Source organism: Nicotiana attenuata, unplaced genomic scaffold (assembly GCF_001879085.1).
Source record: "Nicotiana attenuata strain UT unplaced genomic scaffold, NIATTr2, whole genome shotgun sequence".
NCBI lineage: Eukaryota > Viridiplantae > Streptophyta > Magnoliopsida > Solanales > Solanaceae > Nicotiana > Nicotiana attenuata.
In genome coordinates this window covers 235,760-258,811 of record NW_017670496.1, presented here as the reverse complement: position 1 = coordinate 258,811, position 23,052 = coordinate 235,760, and the positions used below count along the sequence as shown (strand labels likewise).

Sequence of the window (23,052 nt, the reverse complement as noted above, 5' to 3'; positions counted from 1 at the left end):
TAGTAAGAACTAAAGGTTGAACATGTAGAATTCACCCCCTTTTTAGTAGTGCACCTATTCTGCTAAAAATCTGGTCCGCTTCTGGGTATCATTATAACAACCAAATACGAGATAAACAGTCAAATGAATTAATCGAGACGCGCACAATTTTTGAGTCACGAAGGTGTACGTAATTTGAAAAACTCAACTAAGAAATTTTTGTAATCACTAGAAGTCAATAACTTGTATACCCAAACAATTACTCCACAAATTATATCTTTTAAATTAGGGAAACTTACACAAATGTTCCAAATAAATCTCAACTTACTAACCTCTAGCCATTAGTTATAGACTTACCAAAACTAGCCAACAAAAATTGAAAAACCAAATAATAGGGTTCTTTCTCTCAAAGAATCACATGCAAAAATCACCTTCCATATTTTTAAGTGTGATTAGCAACATTAGATACAAGACGGAAAAGAAATTTCATGGACGGGGTAGCAAATAAGGTAATGAAATACAAAAATCTATACAAATATTCCAAAAATCTAAACAAAAAAGGAACTTTTTCAATGGGTATAGTTGAAATTCATTGAAAATATATAGATAAGTCAATATACAAAATTTGAGGAAGATTGGAGGTGATTTGGAGTGGTCTTGTATCAAAATTCATAATTAAATCGAGTTCAAAAAAGTCTTCTGCGACACATGTATCAAACATGTATCACGCATGTATCTCACACACAGGTATACATGGATATACATGTGATACACAATTGATACAAATATGATACATATGTGATACACAAATGATACACAGTGTGATACACATATCATTTTTTTTAATGTTCAGCTTTTACTTCAAATTTTCAATTCAAACCACCTCAAAACTTCACCAAATCATCCCAAAACTGAGATTCAAGCTCCTTAAGTTGTGCCAAATCTATTCTAATAACACCCACTCAAAACAAAGCAAAAATTTGATATTTTTTGCTACAAATAACTAATTGGCTAATTTGGTTAATATTAGTAATATTTTATCAATTGACCAATTTTTGTAATGAGCTACCTGTAGATGGACATAGCTGGTAATTTCCCTTTAAATTATTCCCCTTCAATTAACTTCTTTTATTCCCCACAAAAATCTTGAATTTAACACTTTTACTCCTCACCAAATCTTATATAAAAACATTTAGCTTTTCCCGCCCACTGAAATTTCCACCCAAATCCTTTCCCTCTTCTCTCTCCCACACACACAGTCACACAGTGACACATACAACTGATGCAAACAATTCTCTCCAAAAACTACACACCGAAACCCTCTTAATTATCAATCTTTATGGTTTTAAAAATGCCTGATTTTGGCAATCTTTTGGACCCAAATATTGAAATTTCAAGTGAATCAGATAGCCAAATCCAGGCCCTTATTGTTTCTGACCCAAATACCCAAATGGGGTTCCCTATTTTGCATAAAGAAGATGAATTGAAACTTGAAAATAGGGTTTTGAGGCAGTGTGGTGGTGGGTCTGTGGCGAAAAGGAGTTTGGATGATTATGTTAAAGATTGGGTTCAGAGGAAAGTCAATGCTGGTGTTGATAAAAACAATTGTTTCTTGCCATTCCTTGTTCATGCTCCTAAATTGGTAAATATTCTATTTATAGTTTCCTCCTTCTAATGATTCTTGTTATTGAATTTAAAGTATGTCAGTAGAAAATGTAGTTATGTGGTTTCTACTATTACCATTTGGGATTGCATGAGATATACATTTCTTGTTATCTTGTATTTTTTCCTTATTAAAAAAAATGTAGAAAAACAATAACATTAGGCTATTTCTTATCATGTGTCTAAGTCTAGGTTGGTAGCGTTACCTAGTGGTCAATGAAGTGAGGCGAGAATTATGAGGTCTTAGGTTCAATGATATTGTTGATGAATTTAAAGTATGTTAGCTGAAAATGGGATTGTCCATGATATATACATTCTTCTTATTATCTTGTATTTTGTCCTAATAAAAATGTAAAAAAGCAAAAAAACTAGGTGATTTCTTCCCAGCTTAAGTCTTGGTGTGCAGAATTACTTGGTATTAGTTGAGGTGCCTGCAAGCTGGCACGTCATAAAAAAGCCCCTTATTCATGCTCCGGAATTGGCAAATTTCTTCTTCTATCTTTTTCCTAATGATACTTGTTAATGTATTTAAAGTATGTCAGGAGAAAATGTAGTAATCATAAATTGCTAAAGCATGCTTATTCCTTGAAGTTAGGTTTGAAATAGGTAGAGTGTTTCACGTCGCATAGAGAGAGGTTCACTTTAGGACCAGGGCAATAAGGTGTGCAATGTCGTTACTCGTAAGCTCTATCTTGAAGGGGCAACAGTAATATGTAATGATTTCACTTAATCATGGTTTGTTGCAATTCCTTTGTCCATATAATTGTGGTGTGTGTTTGTAGTTAAGTATCCCACTTTGTTGATGAAATGAGTTGTTTTCCCCTTACATGGTTTTGAGTAATCCTTGCCTCATGTACTAGCTTCTGGAGTTAAGTTAGGTGTAAGGTCTATTTTCTTAACATGGTATCATAGCCAAACCTATTCTAATTCTTAGTTACCCATTGTTGGCCTCCATGTTATGTTGTCCATGCTCCGGATGATAAAACCTGGGGATGTGGGAGAATAAATTGTTTATCTCCTTACATGGTGTTGAACAATCCTCAACTCATGGGCTAGTTTTTGGGGTTGAGTTAAGCCCAAAACCCAGTTTTAGTAATTATTCTTGAATTATAAATGTATGTATACTTTGATTTATTCTTCATTTGTGCATTTTTTTATTGAAACCCACACTTTATTATTTTTCCGCTTAAAGCACCAAGAGAACTCTATGCTATTTTTGGTTTCTAGCATTTCATAATGCTAGAGTCAAACATCATGACCTTATCTCAACATGGCTCGACTACACCTTGTCTCCATCAAAGTAACAAAGGGAATTTGAGAATCTTTATCCCATTGGCGATCGAGAATTGCAAAATAATTAATCTTGTGCTCTTTAATGCATGATATTATTGCATTTAGTATGGTAGCATACTATTGAATGAGTGGGATTGAGAAGTAATTAGCTCACACAGAAGAGCAGCCTTTTACCCTTTTCTGTTAAACGTTTTAGGAGTGCATACATTTGTTTAGATGTTATATTTGATCAATTGTTTCAATGGTTCGTAATGTTTTGTCAGGTTGAGTGCTCTGTTTGCCAAAGATTGATTTTTCCTGGTGAGGAGGTAGGATGCTCTGTTCGAGATTGTATGGGAGTTTTCCACTTAAAATGTGCGAGAGAAAGACTTGGGTTATCTTCTCCCAAAACATTTAAGTGCCCTCAGCATGTGAGTTGGATTTTGTATACATCTTGGCTGAATGATCATAAAACACATTTCTTACTTAATATGTTTGATTCGAGATTTGATTAGTACGATGTACTCTCAGTCTTTGATTTGTACAACAGTTTTAGCTTTTCACATTTTCTTTCTTAAACCTTTGCGATTTCCTGCCTCACCTTAATAACATGCTAGGATCTTACCTTCACCAATGTAGTATACCACTTGTATCTGCTGCTTCGATTTGTGCAGTAGAACTGAAGCTCTAATCTTAAAATTGATGGGGGGGGGGGGGGGAGTTATGATCTATCTGGTAGAGTAAAAGATTAATATCATTTCTCTTGTACATTTTCCCATCTATAATATAGAATAGTTAAATACCAAGCCCTTGTCCTGAGAGGACCAGTATAACTAGTGTGTATATGATGTTTTCTTGAATAGGTATGTTATGTTTGTAATAAAAAGATACATCTCTGGCGGTGCATCAGATGTCCACTAGCATCACACGATAAGTGTGCAGCATTTCCAGAGCACGTGGTTCATTTGAATGATCAGCCAGGGCGAGTAATTTGTTGGAAGCATTCTGCCGATTGGCATTTGGAGAAGGTCAATCTCTTCTTTTGTTCATCAGCACAATTTTATTTCTTTTGGATAAGAACATCTTCTGGAAAACAATAATGAGTGATCGTAATTCGTAATGCAGAATAAACATTTGAGGAACCACTCTCTTAAATGTTCTTTCTGTGAATGTTACTTTTTCCTTTTTGAGACTGCAATATTTGACAGAGTTTGCTATGTTTTTGCATTATTCTTGTGATCCATTATTCCCCATTGAGCAATAACGAAATATAGATGATTGAGAATTCCACGTTCTTTTCTAGTTAAGTTATTGTGATGTTATCTCTGTGATGCTTTTAGTATTTGAGAAAGCTATGAACGGAAAGTAAAATAATTCAATATATAGTAGTTTCTACTGCTGGATCTTTATTTTTGATTGATTAGGCTGGATGACTTGACAGGACTGATGTATCTTGTTTGATAAGCAGCATGAAGCCCCATTGAGTAATTTTGAGGTTAGACATTCATTAAACCATGTTTTTTGCTTGTGATTATTAGATGTAAAGCCTTTCATTCATTGATCAAAAAGCCCTGAACTAATAGCATAGTAAGACAGCATCAAAAATATATAACCATGAAAATGTGGCTCAACCCCACTCGCTTACCAAGTTAACTCAATTATCTATACAACAAGGTGCTCCCTTTATAGTTTATACTAAAGCAACAACAACAACAACATACCCAGTATTATCCCACACCGTGGGGCCTGGGGAGGGTAGTGTGTACCCAGACCTTACCCCTTTCTTGTGAGGATAGAGAGACTGTTTCCAATAGTCCCTCGGCTCAGGAAAGTTAGTTTATACTAAAAATATATATCAAACAAAAAAAAAAGGTTTTATACTTCTTAGATCTGTCTACTATTCTTTTTTGGAAATAGTAAAAGTTTTATTGATAGAAGGTACCAAGATGGTACAAGTAGTACAATAACAAAGGGAATGCAGATCAGAGCATAAAGACAACATCTACTGTCTGCCCTCTAGCAGGTCCAGGAAATCGGTCCTACTATTCTGGAACACTTCTCTATCTATTTCATACCAAATAAGTCAAAGGAAAAAAAAAAATTACACACTCATATACACAATGCTGGTCTCCGAGTTGGTTTTTTTTCTTTTTTTCCTGATAACAATCTTCTATAGCCCCTGACTCGGCACTACTTCATCCATTTTCTACTGCAACATCTAATGAAATATTGAACAGCAAAAGTACAAGGGTCTATACATGTGATTGGACCAGTCCTTCATACTCTTTAAGCAAGCAACACCATTTGCTATTAGAACTGCATCAAGAATTTGCTTTTATCCACAAATAAATTATGAAATGTGAAGGTAAGCTTATCCATTACCTATTTTACTCTTTGTGAGCACATGCATTATTAAATTATCTGCCAAACCAGTAGGCCTAAGTCCTATGTCCTTCAGCACCACTCTTCTTTAGGGTAAGCACAATAAATGAAGAGTTATAACTCCTCCTTGATGGAGCCCACATGGTAGAAATACTTTAGGCAATCCATCACATCATAACTCATACTCTCTTAGTAGTGAATCAAAGAATGTCAAAGAGTGAATCCATATGGTCTTTGCCATGTTGTCGGACTCTTCAAAAATGCTGATGGGTGCGTGTCGAATCCTCCAAAAGTAGTGCATTTTTGGAGGATCAGACACGGGTGCGGCAACATTTTTGGAGAGTCCGAGCAACATAGGGTCTTTGTACCTTGTCCCCTACGCAATGCACTTTTTTACAGCACCTCCATCTAACTCCAGTCCACCCCTTTCTTTTTTGTTATATAATTGGTAATAAAATCATACTATTTCCTCTTTCCCATTAGTTCACTACCATCTATTTGACTTTCTCAATATAGCTATATCATTCAATGTTTGAAGCAAAACTTTTGGAGGCATTAGTTCAGTTAGTTCTTTTAGATACTCAGAGAATCTAGAGTTCTCAAAATATTGATGGATAGATTGTCACTTTCTTATTTATTTCTCATAAATGTTAAAGATCTCACGGTTTTAAGAACCCTGGGACTTAGTTGTTTCGAGAAGATTCTGAATAGCGTTTTCTTTCTTCAGTTTGGAGTCCTTATCAGATTTACTTATTTAACCTTAAATTACAGGAGATATTCAATCATTTGCCTTTACCATACGTGGAGGAGGAGTTCAAGATTGACATAAATTGGAAAGACATGATTGAAAACAGATTTGAACCACCACCATACGTGCATATCAAGAGAAGTATCCTTTGAATGATGTCTACCTCATTAAGAAATAGTAGTACTATTCACCAAGTTAGTTTGTCAACAGGAAAAGTAATACTATGCAGCCAAACCTTAACTGAATTAGATGTCTACCTCATTAAGAAAAAACGTGATGGCGTTAATGCTGATATTGGGTGCACAAACTGCAGATCTACAGAATGTTCGGACAATTGTGTTTGCAGGTAGTGCCAACCGTTGCATGGTTTTCTAATCTGTTCTCGCCAGACTGGATGTTTCTCTTATTCTATGTCAAAATGCAAGTATTGGTGCTATGATTCCTGATGTGAATCCTAGGGAGTCTGAAGATTTATGTTCTGATGCAACTTAGAGAAAGTATTGTTTGTGCATAAGTGTCTCAGTTGCAGGATAAGGTCCTGTATCGGGAAGGTTCTAATGATAAAATATTAAACCCCCGAAAAAAGGTTGAAAAGAATTTTCTGAATCTTATGTTCTGGATATTGTCATTTTTGCATTCTGGGCGTAATATCTTTTGCATGTTGCAAAGTTAATAGGCAAGTCAAGCTAATTTATACAACAATTGAAGGGAGTAGTTCTTCAGTTTACTGCTGCATTTTCTACATTGTGGTCTGTTCGTTATGTACAGTCTTTCCTTGTCCAGCATGTTGGATACTTTTAGTGGGAATAGGGTTCCAGTAGCTGCAAAGTTGGTTTGTCTAAAACGTTTGCCAATCTGAATGAAGTATATTAGTGTTCCATTTGAAGATCACACACACACACACACACACACACACATATATATATAAGGAGCTTTCTTGACAGTTAAATTGTGACTTAATAGGGTTCAATGCATAAGTTGTTCGAAGGCGTGCCGTTGCTCTGATATGTGCTCAAACAGACCTTTTCGGAGAGAGAAAAGGATAAAAGTTGTCAAGGTGACTCGTGTTTTGATACTCAAGTTTATTTAAAACCCAGCTTGTGGTTTTGATTATCATGTTTATTAAAAGCGGCAGAATCTCTTCATGCATTATTGTGGCTGATTCTTTTCTATGTTACAGACAGAACTTTGTGGTTGGGGGGTAGTAGCAGCTGAATCCATAAAGAAAGGTGACTTCATAATTGAGTACATCGGTGAAGGTGATTATTTTACAAGTGAAGTTGTCAACTCTTAGATACTTTTCTTAGTACATTTCATGGATTCACATGTCACTATTTACGTAACTGAATGTTGTGATTATAACATCTTTCAACCATTCCTACCCAATGTTATGCTCTACAACAACTATGCCTCAATCTAAAACAAGTTTGGGTCGACTATATGAAACCTCACTCATCATGTCACTTCGTTTAAGCTCATCTTGGATTAAAATAAACATAAAATAAAGTACTAAAGCTGCTCTACATGTTTTCTGAAAAGGTAATATATTTGTATATTTTACAATTATACACGCAAAAATCTGACATATAAATCTATGACGGGGCGAAAAGACTAAAAAAACATTGAACCTAAAGTACACGTAAAAAAGATGACCAAAACATAGTCCCAACTAATTGATATTGCATTGTACCTAATTTTTCGCTAGGTCTGTATGGATTCCAAGAGAAAGTAGATCCTTTGATACAATTTCCTTCCATATGATTTTAGGTCTACCTTGTTCTCTTTTAGCGCTACTCAATATGGTTTTACACCTATGGATCGGTGCATTTGGAAGTCAACGCAGGATATGCCCAAACTATCTCATGCGACCCCTTTATCCTCAACGTGGGCTAGTTGCTCCTGTCAAATATGGTTTTTAAATCTTGTCCTAATTTATATGACCACATCCATTTTAGTACCCGCTGCCCACATCCCTAAGACATTTTTTCTTGTGGATATGTGAATTATAGCGGCGCAATATTCACTCCCATATAACATTGCTGGTCTTATAACTTCTTAGTAGGGCATGCCTTTCACTTGGGTAGGTATCCTTCTGTCATATAACACTTCTCCATTTCAACCATCCTATTTTGATTCTATGTGCAATATCTTCATCTATCATACCATTCTCCTGGAGCATCGAGTCTAGATATCTGCATTGTTTGTATTTACGTAGTGCAATCCTGTCTAATCTCACCTCAACTTCACTTTTCTTTTGCTGACAAAACTTGCAGTGCGTAAACTTACAATCATGGAAAACTCTACTACTATTCTCACAACAGTGACAATTCCTTTACACATATCCTTTATGGTACTATATATATAATATGATTTCCTTTCTTCTCCAGCACCCACCAAATGACCATTCTTGGTACTCTGTCTTATACTTTCTCTAAGTCAGTAAACACCATATATAGTTCTTTCTTCTCTCGCGAATAATTTCATCGATCTTCTCAGCAAAAAATATAGATTCTGTTGTGGATCCATCATGCATAAATTCAAACTGGTTCTCTGTTACTCGTGTAATATCTCTAAATTTACGCTCTATGACTCTTCCCGAAGTTTCATCATATGTCTCATAAATGCCACGATAGTTTGTACAACTTTGAATATCTTCTTTGTTTTTATATATAGGAATCGGAGTACTCTTTCTCCACTCGCCAGACATCCTACCACTTTTCAGTGAAACGTTAAATATTTTGGTAAGCCATCGTACTCCAGCTTTCCCAAAACACTTCCAGACCTCTATGGGGATACCATATGCACCACAGCCTTTCCTAATCCTCATATTTTTCATGGCATTCTTTACTTCTGTCAGCCTGATTCTACGAGTGCAGCTAAAATATCTATCATACACAAATGTATGGAGATTTATAAAGTTATTCTCGCGGTTCGAGTTGCACAATTCATCAAAATTGCCTCTTCATCTCTCCTTGTCTGATTATATCTTGTCACACCTATTGAGAACATAAAATGTTATGTATACAATAATGAGTATTAAAATATAAATTTAAGATGAAATGGTTCGTCTGATCCTAACAACCGTAGGTGATGTCAAAACCCTCCTGCATTTTCTTTTTTCGGAAACCTACTTTTGTTTGAAATGTTTTATAGGATCTGATCTTCAGGGATAGCTGATAACTGAAATTATTACCTGTTACACTTTTGACTAAAGCATTGGGATTCTTAGATGCTTTTCAGCATCTCAGTCTTATGTTTGAAAAGAGGTTATACAATTTTGGATTGCTCACACTCACTAATCGAAACTCATACTCCATAGCATTTGACAAACCAAATTTTGGAACAGAAGTCTCTTAAACTACTATAAACCAGTGCCCCACCTCCCCCTGCCAATGTTTGAGTTTACTCCAAATATTAAGAGCCTATACCACATATTTTTATGCATTAAACATAGATGTCTAGATGCTCTTCGAATAGAATCATAGTGATTTAGGATTCCCTACTTCTTTTTATGCATCTCGTATGCCGGGAATTCTCAAGTATTGTAATTAGATTTACCTTTATAAATAAAATAAATAGAATATACCATATTAAAGGTATTAAATGTAAATCCTTTTCTTGAATCCCAAGGGTCTATTTGACATTTTAAAATCCACTTGTTTTCTTACTATTGTGTCATCCCTGATTCCTTGTACAGCTCAGCGGGCTCATCTACCTGAAATGTACAATGTAAAGCAGAGGACTTCTGCTAGTTAATTCGAATACAGAAATGTCAAACTCTTTTGCATCTAAATTTTCTTGTGACCCATTTATGTGCATTCATTATGTATTTCATTAAATGTTGAAACATTTTGTTTTTGTTTTTAGCAATCATGTTATGCTTCTAAATTGGTAAGTCTATTTTTTTTTGTTTCAGTTATTGATGATGCCTTGTGCGAGAAAAGGCTGTGGGATATGAAATATAAGGGAGTGAAAAATTTCTACATGTGTGAACTACGGAAAGATTTCACAATTGATGCAACATTCAAGGGAAACTTGTCCCGCTTTCTCAACCATAGCTGCGATCCTAATTGCAAACTGGAAAAATGGTTAGTTAACTTCTTCTAATATTTTTCAGACTCCACTTGTGGAATTCCACTGAGTTGTTGTTGTAACTTCTTCTAATAGCTTATCCTTTTTTCATTTGTTTTGATTATTCTTTGAGATCTGATGCTAGTGATCTTTGACATGAGTTAACATACTCCAGTGTCATCTTCCTGGATCAGACTAAAGCTGTGAATTTTGAAACGAAACATCAACGTGAATTTTGCAAAGGATATAATCAAATACTAACATTCCAGATTTTCACTTTTTTTTTGAAGTTAGATGAACTTAGCCCTTAAACCACGTTAAAGAATAGGTACATGGATGGCATTTGCGATGTCATGCTCTCAAAGTAATATAGGCTCTTCTAATTGTTGTCCAGTTTTACGATGTATTCCTTTATAACTGAATGCTAGAGGATATCGAAGTTATTCATTTTACACTTCCAACTAGAGGAGAAGTTCATACTAGACCAGCCGAAATCCCAGGAATAACAGTCATGCAATTTATGTGCATGTTGCCAATCTCGGTTCTTACGACACATCGAATGCTGAAGTATGGCATTTTTCAGATGATGTGATGGCTTCCTTCAACAGGCATCTGAGCTTTGTTGGTTAGTGGAGATCGCTGATAAACTTATTTTTTGAGATTCCCTCAACTGTTTGTGTTTCATTTTCTATCATGTCTTCTCGCTGTATCTAACGTCCAATCTTGTTTAGGAACTAACTAATGAATAGGCATACAAATAGAATGGCGTGGCTTTTATTTTTTCTGTATAGTAGTTCCCACATATATATAATTTTCTTCTTCTTTTGATAGTCACGTATTTATCATTTCTTCGGTTGCAAGTGTTACAGTCCGACATATTTGATTCTTCCTTTAGGCTCATTGTGTGCCTTGATCAACAATTCAACATTATAATGGTTAATTTTTATTGCCTATTAAAGGCAGGTTGAAGGTGAGACTCGAGTTGGTGTCTTTGCTGCTCAATCCATTGAAGTAGGAGAACCTCTGACCTATGATTACAGGTATGCTTCTTTTTGCTTGCAGTAAAGCTATATTTAGGTTCTTGTACTCTTCTTGTCTATCTAAGTTTTGGCGAAACTTCCAAGTTATGTCAGTAATACAACAATGTGAACGAAATAGAAAGAATAACTTGTGTTCTCATTCCAAGAGGTGAGCAATATAAATACATGTACATCAGATGCTAACTAAGGAAAGAAATAAAAGAGATTCCTACAAATCTGCTATTTATGTACACTACTAAGAAAGAGTCTACATTCATTCTATAATAAGTGTCTAGATTCATCCTATTATAAGTGTCTAGATTATCCTATAATAAGTGTCTAGATTCATTCTATAACACTCCCCCTCAAGCTGGAGCATATATGTTCATCATGCCCAGCTTGTTACAAAGGTAACCAATTCGAGTACCATTCAATGCTTTAGTGAACAAATCAGCTAGTTGCTCTCCTGTCTTCACGTAGGCAGTGGAAATCAAGTTCTCTTGAATTTTCTCACGAATAAAGTGACAGTCAACTTCAACATGCTTGGTTCTTTCATGATACACTGGATTTGAGGCAATATGGAGCGCAACTTGATTGTCACACCAGAGCTTTGATGGAGTAGGATGCTTCAACCCTATTTCAGTTAAAAGATGGTGTATCCACATTATCTCACATGTTGATTGTGCCATAGCTCTATACTCTGATTCTGCACTGGACCGAGATACAACATTCTGTTTCTTACTTCTCCATGATATCAAGTTTCCACCAACAAACAAATACACAGTAACCAGTAGTAGATCTTCTGTCAATCTTGGATCCAGCCCAATCTGCATCTGCAAAACAATCAATGCGGGAATCCCGTGGTTGCTATATAATATGCCAAGTCCAAGAGCTCCTTTTAGGTAACGTAGGATCTGCTCCAAAGCCTCCCAATGTTTGATTGTGGGCGCGGACATGAATTGGCTAAGCATACTTACTGCAAAAGCAATATCTGGACGAGTCACAGTGAGATAGTTTAATCTCCCAACTAACCTCCTGTATCTATTCGGATCATTAAATGGCTCGCCATCATCTTTCATAAGATGCAATTAGGAACCACTGGAGTACTGCAAGGCTTGGCAGCCAACTTACCAGTTTCTGCCAGTAAGTCAAGAATATACTTTCGCTGAGATAGAAAAATTCCCTTCTTGCTTCTAGTTATTTCTACTCCCAAGAAATATTTCAGTTGTCCCAAGTCTTTTTTGTATGAAACTTAGTATGCAAGAAAGACTTGAGAGAAGAGATTCCTGCATAGTCACTTCCTGTAATCACAATGTCATCAACATATACGACAAGGAAAATAGATCCAGCTGTTGATTGCCCGTAGAAGACTGAATGATCACATTTGCTCTTTTTTAGCCCAAATTCTTGAACTACCTCACTAAATTTACCAAACCAAGCCCGGGGACTCTGCTTCAAGCCATATAAGGACTTCTTTAGATGACAGACCTTTCCATACTCCCCCTGAGCAACAAAACCAGGTGGTTGCTCCGTATACACCTCTTCATGAAGATCACCATGAAGAAATGCATTCTTAATATCCAATTGATGCAAAGGCCAATTCTCAGAAGCTGCTAGAGAAATGAACAAGCGGACAGAAGTAAGTTTGGCAACCGGAGAGAATGTCTCTGAATAATCCACTCCATAAGTCTGAGCATACCCTTTGGCCACAAGTCTGGCCTTAAGTCTTGCCACAGAGCCATCTGGATTAACTTTGACCGTGAAGACCCATTTGCATCCCACTGCTTTCTTTCCACTAGGTAAATTCACTAAATCCCAAGTATGGTTTTCCTCTAAGGCATGTATTTCCTCAAGCATTGCTTCAGACCATCCAGGATGATTCAAAGCCTCTTTCACCGTTTTGGGTATAGAAATGGAGTCTAGAGACGCAATCAAAGATCTAGATGCGGGGGATAAGTGGTCGTAGGAAACAAAATTAGCAATAGAATATGTGGATTTGCAAGTACGTGTACCTTTGCGTAAAGCAATGGGAAGGTCAAGGTCTTCTGGAGGATCAGGCGGAAGAGGAACAGATGACGGAGGAATTGGTGCAGGAGATCATTTGTCTCTCGCCTGCGCGAGTAAACTTGAACAATTGGTGGTCTTGCTAACACAGTTGGAGCAGGTGTTGAAGGCACAATAGTCGATTGGTGCTCGATAGAAGAGCTAGGAGATGAAGGAACATCATCTGATTGTTCTGTCAAAGTACGGGTAACCTGATATACTAGCCACTCATCTTCCTCCCCCTGACTAGTAGAGACGGGAGGTGCATAGAAGAATGGTATAGTCTCTGAAAACACCACATCAATTGACACCAGATATTTGCCAAGTTCAGTAGAATAACACCGATACCCCTTCTGAAGGCGGGAATAACCAAGAAAAACACACTTCAATGCCTTGGGATCCAACTTGGTAACAGATGGTCGAACATCTCGAACATAACATGTGCTTCCAAACACCTTAGGTTCCACAGGAAATAATGACTTATTTGGAAAAAGAATACTGTAAGGCATATTACCTCCAAGCACAGTAGATGGCATGCGATTAATCAAAAAGCAAGCTGTGGAGACCGCATCAGCCCAGAACTGTATAGGAACTTTCATTTGGAACAGAAGTGCCCGAGCTGTCTCAAGTAGATACCTATTCTTCCTTTCAGCAACTCCGTTTTGAGAGGGTGTATCAACACATGAAGACTGATGTATTATTCCATGTTGTTTCATGTAGGACTGAAATAACTCTGACTTGTATTCTTTAGCATTATCACTCCTTAGAATATGCACCGAAGCATTGAATTGAGTTTTGACTTCAGCACAAAAGGCAAAAAAGTGAGTAAACACTTCAGAGAGACTCTTCATAAAGTAAATCCAAGTCATTCGGGAAAAATCATCTACAAAAGTGACAAAATACTTGTGTCCAGTTTTAGAAACAATAGGACATGGTCCCCAAACATCAGAATGAACTAACTCAAAAGATGACTCAGCTCGCTTGTTAACCCTTGGACCTAACGAGATGCGATGATGTTTTGCAAATCAACATGATTCACAATCCAATGAAGAAATATTCTGAAACTGAGGACAGAACTTCTTCAACAAAGTTAAAGAGGGATGCCCCAATCGACAATGTGCTTCAAAAGGAGACACGATACTAGATCATGCAATAGATTGTGGCTCCCATTCATCAAGGATATAGAGATCACCAGATAAATACCCTTTACCAATAATTTGCTTCGTCGTAAGATCAAGAAACAAACAATGATTGGGAAAGAACGCTACACAGCAATTAAGGTCTCTGGTGATTTTACTAACAGAAATCAAATTAAAGGCCAAGTTTGGTAGACTTAATACAGATGACAGGGTAATAGAGGAAGTCGGTTTAACAGTCCTAGATCCAACACTGCTACATGTTGTTCCATCAGCTACAGTAACTGAAGAGGGTGCTTTGTGTGATCGAAAGCTAGAAAAAATATTTGGATTACCTGTCATGTGATTTGTGGCACCTGATTCAATCACCCATTTATTTGAAGAGGTGATAAGACATGTCTTATCTGGCCCGGCAAAAGCAGTAACTGAAGAAGATTCCTTAATTGATTTATGATTTTGAAGGAACTCAAGAAACTCATCCGAAACTAGGATTGTTGGACTAGAAGTTGTATCACTATTTCCTCCTTGCTTACTATTTATGGTCATCTTTCCAAAAATCCCCAAAGTATCAATATAAATGTCGGAAAAGCCAATAAAGCTCAAAAGTTCTCCACCAGAATAACACTATCCAACGAAACAACGAAGGAAAGACACCCAATGAAACAAAGAAACAGAACTCCAATAGAGCCAATCTAATGGGCAATAACCAACCAAAAGTACGGCCAATAGTGTAAGAATCAGTAACCAAGAATCACTAACCAACAGATTAATCTCAAAGCTATAAAAAAAAAGGCCAAAGTTCTGCACACAAAGTTGGTTCACTACTAAGGATCAGGCAATCACAGAAGGAAACAAAATTTGAACACAACAGAGAAAAGGTGACAAAACCTTGACACTATGAACCGAACCTGGGAAGGTCAGAGATTTTCCCAACCGAGGTTTCCTGAACAAACACCATAAGCTGGACGAAAATGTAAAGTCGATGCCGGAGAGATGGTTAAACTTCAAATTCCAAACCTTTCAAAAGTATTCTGACCCTAACTGACAGTTCCGGTAAGTTCTCTAACTCCGGTAAAGCCGGAGAACCCGCTCTGATACCATGTGAACGAAATAGAAAGAATAACTTGTGTTCTCATTTCAAGAGGTGAGCAATATAAATACATGTACATCAGATGCTAACTAAGGAAAGAAATAAAAGAGATTCCTACAAATCTGCTATTTATGTACACTACTAAGAAAGAGTCTACATTCATTCTATAATAAGTGTCTAGATTCATCCTATAATAAGTGTTTAGATTCATTCTATAACAAACAACAACCTAAGTTGTCGACATAACACTAGTATGGGTGTGGGTATGGGATCCATACCGGATCTGGTCAAACAATTTGGGTACTTTGACCACGACGGACGGAAAAATGCGAGACGAGATACAATTTGGTTCCCGAAATCAGAACCAAAACTAGGGTAAATTTGAAGAAAATAGCATACCTTGTCTAGGAAATCAATCCTTTACTTATCTACAACTTGAGAACAAAAAGAAATCCACACTTTACAAGCTATATGTAAGTAATCCACAAAATTTCTCATAATTTTGAGATATTTTTATATTTTTATTTTCGTGAATTATTTTTAGCCGGATCCCCGCACCCGTATCCGCATTAGGATCCGTATCCCCAAATCTTAGAATTTACATCTCGAAGGATCCGTCCTCAAGATCCACACCCGTGTCAGACACCCGCACCCATGTCTGAGCAACTTAGACAACAACAACATACTCAGTAATATATGTCTGTAATCGTTTAACCTTTTGGCGTTATACATGAAAAAATATGTGATTTGATTTGTATGAGCTAAATGACAATGAAGAAACCTCCTGTTCATCCAAGATTATTTGGCCATGTAATTTTCTGTGATATGTTGAGTGTTTGTAAATTTCATAGGGGAAGCTTCCATTTATGTGATTTTGTTTGATATATCATTTTATTTCACCAAAGTTGTGGTAATATTTGCTTGTAGTCCTAACGCACATGAGGCAGACGATGTCATGTTTTCAAGTAACAACAACGTACCCAGTATATTTCCACAAGTGGGGTCTGGGGAGGATAGTATGTATGCAGTCCTTACTATCTTGTGAATGTAGAGAGGTTGTTTCCGGAAGACGTCATGTTTTCAAGTAGTATATATTAATTTAAGAATTGAACTTCACAACATGTGCATTTGGCTAATTAGCTCAATCTGCAGCATACATTATGGTTTTCAATCCGAATAAAGATCTGATTTGTTCTTGTACACAGATTTGTGCAGTTTGGACCAGAAGTGAAGTGCAATTGTGGAGCTTCGAATTGTCAAGGCTATTTGGGTAGCAAGAAGAAAATTGTGACTACACTGGACATCTGTTGGGGTACGAAACGCAGGAGAACATCTACGTCTTGCCTAGCGATCATTAAATTGAATACGTGTTAGCCAATTCTTTTATTTGGTCATTTGTTTTTGTATTTTGCTGTTTCCACTAAATGCAATAAGCCAAAAGCTAGCCACTGAAAAAAAAAAGGAACAATGATTTTGTTGTATGAAGCTGTTACATTGGCCACAGATACATTGATTTATACTGTTATACACCCTTTTTCAACATAGTTATTTGAGCATTGATTCTCTCATTCTTCTGAATTGTGATAGAATCCTCATTGTAAAAGATGTTGTATATCTTTTCATTTCATTGCCTTCTTTCAATTCTGGTGCCCTCTTTATTTATTGCACAAGTGTAACGTTGAAGAAGGGAAGTCTTGCAAGAATGATAAAGTTGTGTTTGTGTTGACCTACAGGTTACGGGTTCGATTGTAGAAGCATCCGCTAATACTTGCATTAGGGTAGGTTGTTTACATCACACCCCTTGGGGTGTGACTCTTCCCCGGACTGCCCAAGTATAACGTTGAAGTTTTAGTTTATTGTGGGTGATCCGAGACTGTATAGGGTAGTTCGGTGCACTAAGCTCTTGCTATGCGCGGGGCCCGGGAAAGAGCCGGACCATATGATCTATTGTGGGTAGCCTTACCTTACATTTCTGCAAGAGATCCGAGAATGTATAGAACAAACAAAACGAACCGAAGATTGGACAAAGATCCCAACTTTAGTAAGCACCAAAACTATCTATCAGTAGCTCAAACCAAAGCACTATAGCTGTGTTATCTAAGCTGCTGTTCTAAGGATAGAACTTCAGCTTCTCTAATCTCTTTGTTAATTTGGTCTTCATTGTATCTTTGCTTAAGACATCTTGAGTTACTTGTCTGATTATCACTCCAACTACTATAGAAGCATCAAACTGCTAAGCTATACTATGAAAGTTTAGGAGAGAATGATCGAGATGAGGATGACGAGGGATGTGTCTATTTCCGAGAGCAATTTGAATTCATGACGGGGGATCAACTAGGGAAGCTATTCATCTTTTAAGGAGATTGTTGGAGCAGTATAGGGATAGGAAAAGAAACTTAAATATGGTATTCATTGACCTAGAAAAGACATACAACGAAGTTGCTAGGGAGATCTTATAGAGATGCTTAGAGTCTAGAGGTATATCTGTGACATACATTTGCGATTAAGGACATGTATGATGGAGCCAAGACCTAAGTGAGAATAGTTGAAGGGGACCCGGAACACTTCCTAGTCGAGATGGGGTTGCACCAGGGATCAACTCTTAGCCTCTTTTTATTTGCCTTGGTGATGGATGGATGGATTGATACGACATATTCAAGGAGAGATACCATGGTGTATGCTATTTGATGATGGCATAGTATTGATTGACAAGACACATGTTGGAGTTAACCATAGATTGAAAGTTTTTTAATAGACCTTAGAGCCTAAAAGTTTCAAGTTGAGCAGGACTAAAACAGAATACATAGAGTACAAGTTCAACAATGCATCACATGAGGCATAGGGGGAAGTAAGGATTGATACACAAGTCATTCCCAAGAGAGAAATCTTCAAGTATCTTGGGTTAATAATCCAAGGAAATTGGGAGATCGACGATGATATTATACATTGTAATGAAGTAGCGTAGATAAAATAGAACCTCCCATATGTTGTCCTTTGTGATGAGAATGTGCCACCCTGACTAAAAGATTATAGAGTAATCGTTAGCCCAACTATGTTGTATGTAGCAAAGTGTTGGCCAGTCAAGAACTCACGCGTCCACAAGTAATCCTAGTAGCTTACAATGTTGCTGTTAATATTAGACTCCTCTTTCCGTTGTATACATGCACCCACAACTTGTCTTTTTTCTTGTGCAAGTTCCATACTAATTTGAAAATAGCAACTCTATTCCATATTAAGATGTCAATAGTTAAACCACCAATTGGTCAGTTCCAAAAGTTAAGCTTTTGATGATGAAGTAAAGATGCACGTGCATTGCACGTGCTCCCTTTCGGGTTCTCCTTTACTTTTTTGGCCTACTGTATTTGGAAAATTCCTTATTTGGTTCTTAACTTGGATAACTTATGAAAACATTTCAAATTATCTCAAATGTTAGTTGAAATTGACTAACAAAATATAATCTTAAAATGAAAATTACAAATATCCAATCAATTTGGAGGGAGATAGTCTACACCTTCATTCTTAGACCAAAATCATAAACTTCTCATTTTCTGACTTGTCTCTAATGTAGTTATGTGGTGGAATTACATAACTCTGGTGCAATTTAACTTGATTTAGCATTTGACAAACAATTAGTAGTTGGTACCAAACAATCAATATCGTAATTAGAGCTGAATAATAAATATTTGGTATTAGTTAATTTATGGTGGGGGTGGTGTTTTGACTTTCATTTAATTTCAATAAGTACTTATTTTATTGTTTTTAGTAAATTTTAGAATTCTTGGTTTTCAACTTATAAAAGCCATTTAATTGTCAACCACGTCTCCATTTAAGGTGTTGGTTTCATTCATTGTTGGACTGTTTACAATTTACCAATCATGATTCATGATGAAGAATAATTAACGAGTAATCCTAATTTGAACACAAAATTTATTTACTTGAAGTTCTATCCATTGACAATATAAAAAATCTTTATTCAATTAGATCATGTAAAAGATAAGTGCATGTAATTCACCCTTTTATATCAACTAGAATTTAGATTTTGACATGCATGTAATATGGCAAAATTAGTTCTTCTTTTGCTTAATTAATCACGAACTCAAAAAGGTGGCCAATAATAATCTTTTTTCAAAAGAAAATATTTCTTTAAGTGGCCAATGATCAATTTGGATTACTTTAATATATTATTAATACTTAAACTGCTCTTCAGTATAGAAAAAGATCAATTTTAAATACACACAAATAAAATTGATCACAAGCAAATTTCAGGAACTTTAAAATTTTTATGGACTATAGTAATAAAATCAACAAATGATATTAATCCAAAATTAAAAAACCTCAGCACATAAACTTATTGAAGCAATCACTGAATCTGAGGAAAATGAAAGAAAAGTATTAAGAAAATATTCATGTAACTTTAAAAAAGAAGAGCTAAAGATATACAGAATTTGCATTTCAATTACGAGATTCCTCGTCAAATATCAAGCTTTTTGTATGCAAACAGAAGTTGTTTACATGGTTAATCGACTATGTCACGAAAAAATATTTAAGTATTTAAAGAAATTCTTTTTTTTTTGAAAAAATTGAGGCCCATTTAGGGCTGGGTTGGGCTGACCATTATAAGGCCATTCATATGGCGGCCCGTCCCGTCCTAGCCCACCAAATTTAAAAGCCCATGAGGGTTGGGCTGGGATGGGATGGGCTGGCCCGTTTTGATAACTCTATTAATAATAAGTAACCTACTATAACAGGTCAAATTATATTTACGGGGTGAAGTTTTTTTACTTGCCAATATATAAGTTAAACTCAATAACAATCCGAGGTTATCACAAAATAGGATTTAGTCCCATCAAATATAAATCTTATAAAAGGTTGTGATTGAATTGGCATTCAAAACTAGAAGACCGAGCTATCAATTAATGGAAATTAAATCAATGACAATATTTATAATTAATCCTTTCAATCCAAATTAAAGGATTTTATAGTGGGAACACTATTTATCATTTAGGAGAATAGATTCCACATGCATCTGATTCCTTTTTCTTAGCATATTCCATTGCATACTAGTAGCCGTTATTTTTGGAAATTAACAATTGCAAAAGTGACTTATATTGCCAAATAATTTATGTAAAAGAAAGCAAATATAATAATGTTAAGTAACGCTCCTCCATTCATTAGGTGTGAACCGTAATGTCACATTCATTAAAAATTAAAGAATCCAACTTTTATCATAATAAATAACATGAAAATTCTCAAGAATTTACATGCAAGTCATTTTAAAATGAGGTTTGATACATATAAGACCAACTGTTTTTTTTTTTTTTTTTGGTTTCCCACCCGGTGTCCGGTATCCGCATTGGAGCCCGACTATATTCGGATTCGCGCTGCGTAGGGCCCCTTTCGGGGGGAAGCGCTCCCTACCAAGGATTTTTCCATACCTAGGGCTCGAACTCGAGACCTCTGGTTAAGGGAGGAGCAGTCCCATCCACTGCACCACATCCTTTGGTGGTAGCTGTTTTCTTTATCTTGCTTGCCCTTAGTTTGTCTAGCGCTTTTCTATTGGGATCCGTTCTGGGAGTTAGGTTAGACGCTTAAGTTTTGTTTAGTATCGAAGACAACATAAAAAAGCAGCCCGGTGTACTAAGCTTCCACTATACGTGGAGTCCGGGAAAGGGCCGGACCACAAGGGTTTATGGTGCGCAGTCTTACCCTGCATTTCTACAAGAGGCTGTTTTCACGGCTTGAATTCGTGACCTCCTGGTCACATGGTAATAACTTTACCGGTATCGAAGACAACATATCAATCATTAATTCTTCCCCATTAATTTATCATCCTTTTTACTCTTTCTTCTCTCTTCGATTTCTCCCGTAGTAGAAAGATACATCGAGCAATTAAAATAAACTAAAATCTTCCTTCATTATATCCCGTAATAAACCTAATACTATTATAAATTTTTTATTATTTTTTACTATTATCATTAAGTGAATCTGAAAAATGAAAATATGAACCCAACAACTGTATTTCCTTTTCAATTGAATATATTCTGAACATTCATTTGAAATTAGCGTCTCTACATTGGCTTTTATCACTCTATTTATAGTATCCAATCGCAATTTTAGATATGTTTTACATATGATGGCTAAAATGTATCATGAATTTATAAAAAGAGTGGTGAAAATATATATTTTAGATACTCTTTTTTTGGTACTAAAAACTTACTAGTATTAGTACTCGCGCGATGCGCGGACACAAATCATGTCAAATATGATGTAGGTTGTTTGAATCATGTGCAAATTAATAACGGTTGATTACTGCTTACTCTAGGATTCCTTACTACTGTAGAATTCTATTTTGTAGTTACTGATCTTTAGGAATTTGTTGTAACTCTCTCCTCCTATTTAGGCTCTTTTCTGATAGGTGTTATCTTTTTCAAGTTTATCTTGTTGCTGCATCTGCTGTACATATATGTATAAATGGTTTGTCATACAATCAAATAACACAACAGTATTTTCCATCTTCTGCTTTCTTCTCTTTTATGGTATCAGAGCGACACTAAACTCCCACGAGTTGATCCTTTGTTTTTCTTCCCGCTTACTAGCCCAACCACTCAAATGGCCACCAATATTTCTGTGACCAATGCTAATGGAGTCAACAACACCATTACTATTGTCCAATTCAATTCCCTTACGCAATTGCCCATAAAATTAACTGGCCGTCACAATTTCTCCTTGTGGAAAGCTCAAGTTTCAGTGCTTATGCGTGGCCACAATCTCTATGGGCATCTCGATGGCTCCACCCCTGCCCCTACACGCACCATCTCTCAGAACAATCAAGATGTGGATAACCCTGCATTTGTTCCTTGGTATCGCCAAGATCAGTTAATTCAAAATGCTATCTTGGCCTCTGTTGCACTTGCCCCTACTGTTGCAGTTGCAGTCTCCGCCAAAGCCGCCTGAGATGCTTTGCATACTGCATATGCGAACAAATCTCAAACAAAAATTTTCAGCTTGCGAGATCGATTGGCTCGCCTCACAAAAGACTCTCGTCCGGTCACCGATTATCTTCATCAAGTTCGATCAATCTGTGATGAACTTGCAACTGCTGGTGCCCCTATATCAAACGCCGAACTCATCGTTAAAATACTCAGCGGACTCGGATTTGAATTTCGCGAACTCTCTGCTGCCTTTCGTGCTCGGGATTCTACAATTTCCTATGAAGAGCTTTATGAAAAGCTTCTGGATCATGAGCTTTTCCTAAAGCACGAGGAAGACAAGAAGCCGTTGTCCAAACCTATTACCGCTGTTGTAGCACAAAAGACTATACCAACTCCTCCTCGTCAGGGTAATAATCCTCACTCCAGCAATCGCCGTCCAGGTCCAAATGCACCTGCCAACAATCAGCAATGGCAAACACAACCATGGTGCCCACGAAGAAACAACCAGCAGCAGCCCTTTGACAAAAACCTTCGCTGCCAACTATGTGATGGTGTAGGTCATTCTATAGAGTATGTAGATCGCAGTCACATGATCATCTGCAAGCTCAGGCAAACTTTGCTGCACGTTTTTCTCCTCAACAGACCCCGTGGATCGTGGATAGTGGAGCCACTCATCATATTGCATCTGATGCTCAAAGCCTAACCACGGTACATGATT

The 23,052-nt window shown here is 36.6% G+C and overlaps 1 protein-coding gene across 1 annotated transcript; it reads left to right on the top strand.

Moving 5' to 3' along the window:
• Window positions 1-1,188: 1,188 nt before the first annotated feature.
• On the top strand, window positions 1,189-16,946 carry LOC109240228 (histone-lysine N-methyltransferase ASHR3). The gene is made up of 11 exons (XM_019406861.1): window positions 1,189-1,621; window positions 3,198-3,344; window positions 3,777-3,941; window positions 4,382-4,408; window positions 6,067-6,184; window positions 6,293-6,389; window positions 7,007-7,100; window positions 7,224-7,302; window positions 9,960-10,131; window positions 11,074-11,154; window positions 16,608-16,946. The coding sequence occupies exons 1-11, from the start codon at window positions 1,319-1,321 to the stop codon at window positions 16,774-16,776; spliced, it is 1,452 nt and encodes a 483-aa protein (XP_019262406.1). The 5' UTR covers window positions 1,189-1,318; the 3' UTR covers window positions 16,777-16,946.
• The last annotated feature ends 6,106 nt before the right edge of the window (window positions 16,947-23,052 follow it).

Coding starts and splice junctions, on each gene's coding strand:
- LOC109240228 (XM_019406861.1), top strand. CDS start 1,319: ATGGTTTTAAAAATGCCTGATTTTGGCAATCTTTTGGACCCAAATATT. Junction 4,409..6,066: donor CCCCATTGAGTAATTTTGAG/GTTAGACATTCA, acceptor CTTAAATTACAG/GAGATATTCAATCATTTGCC. Junction 6,390..7,006: donor TCGGACAATTGTGTTTGCAG/GTAGTGCCAACC, acceptor GTGACTTAATAG/GGTTCAATGCATAAGTTGTT.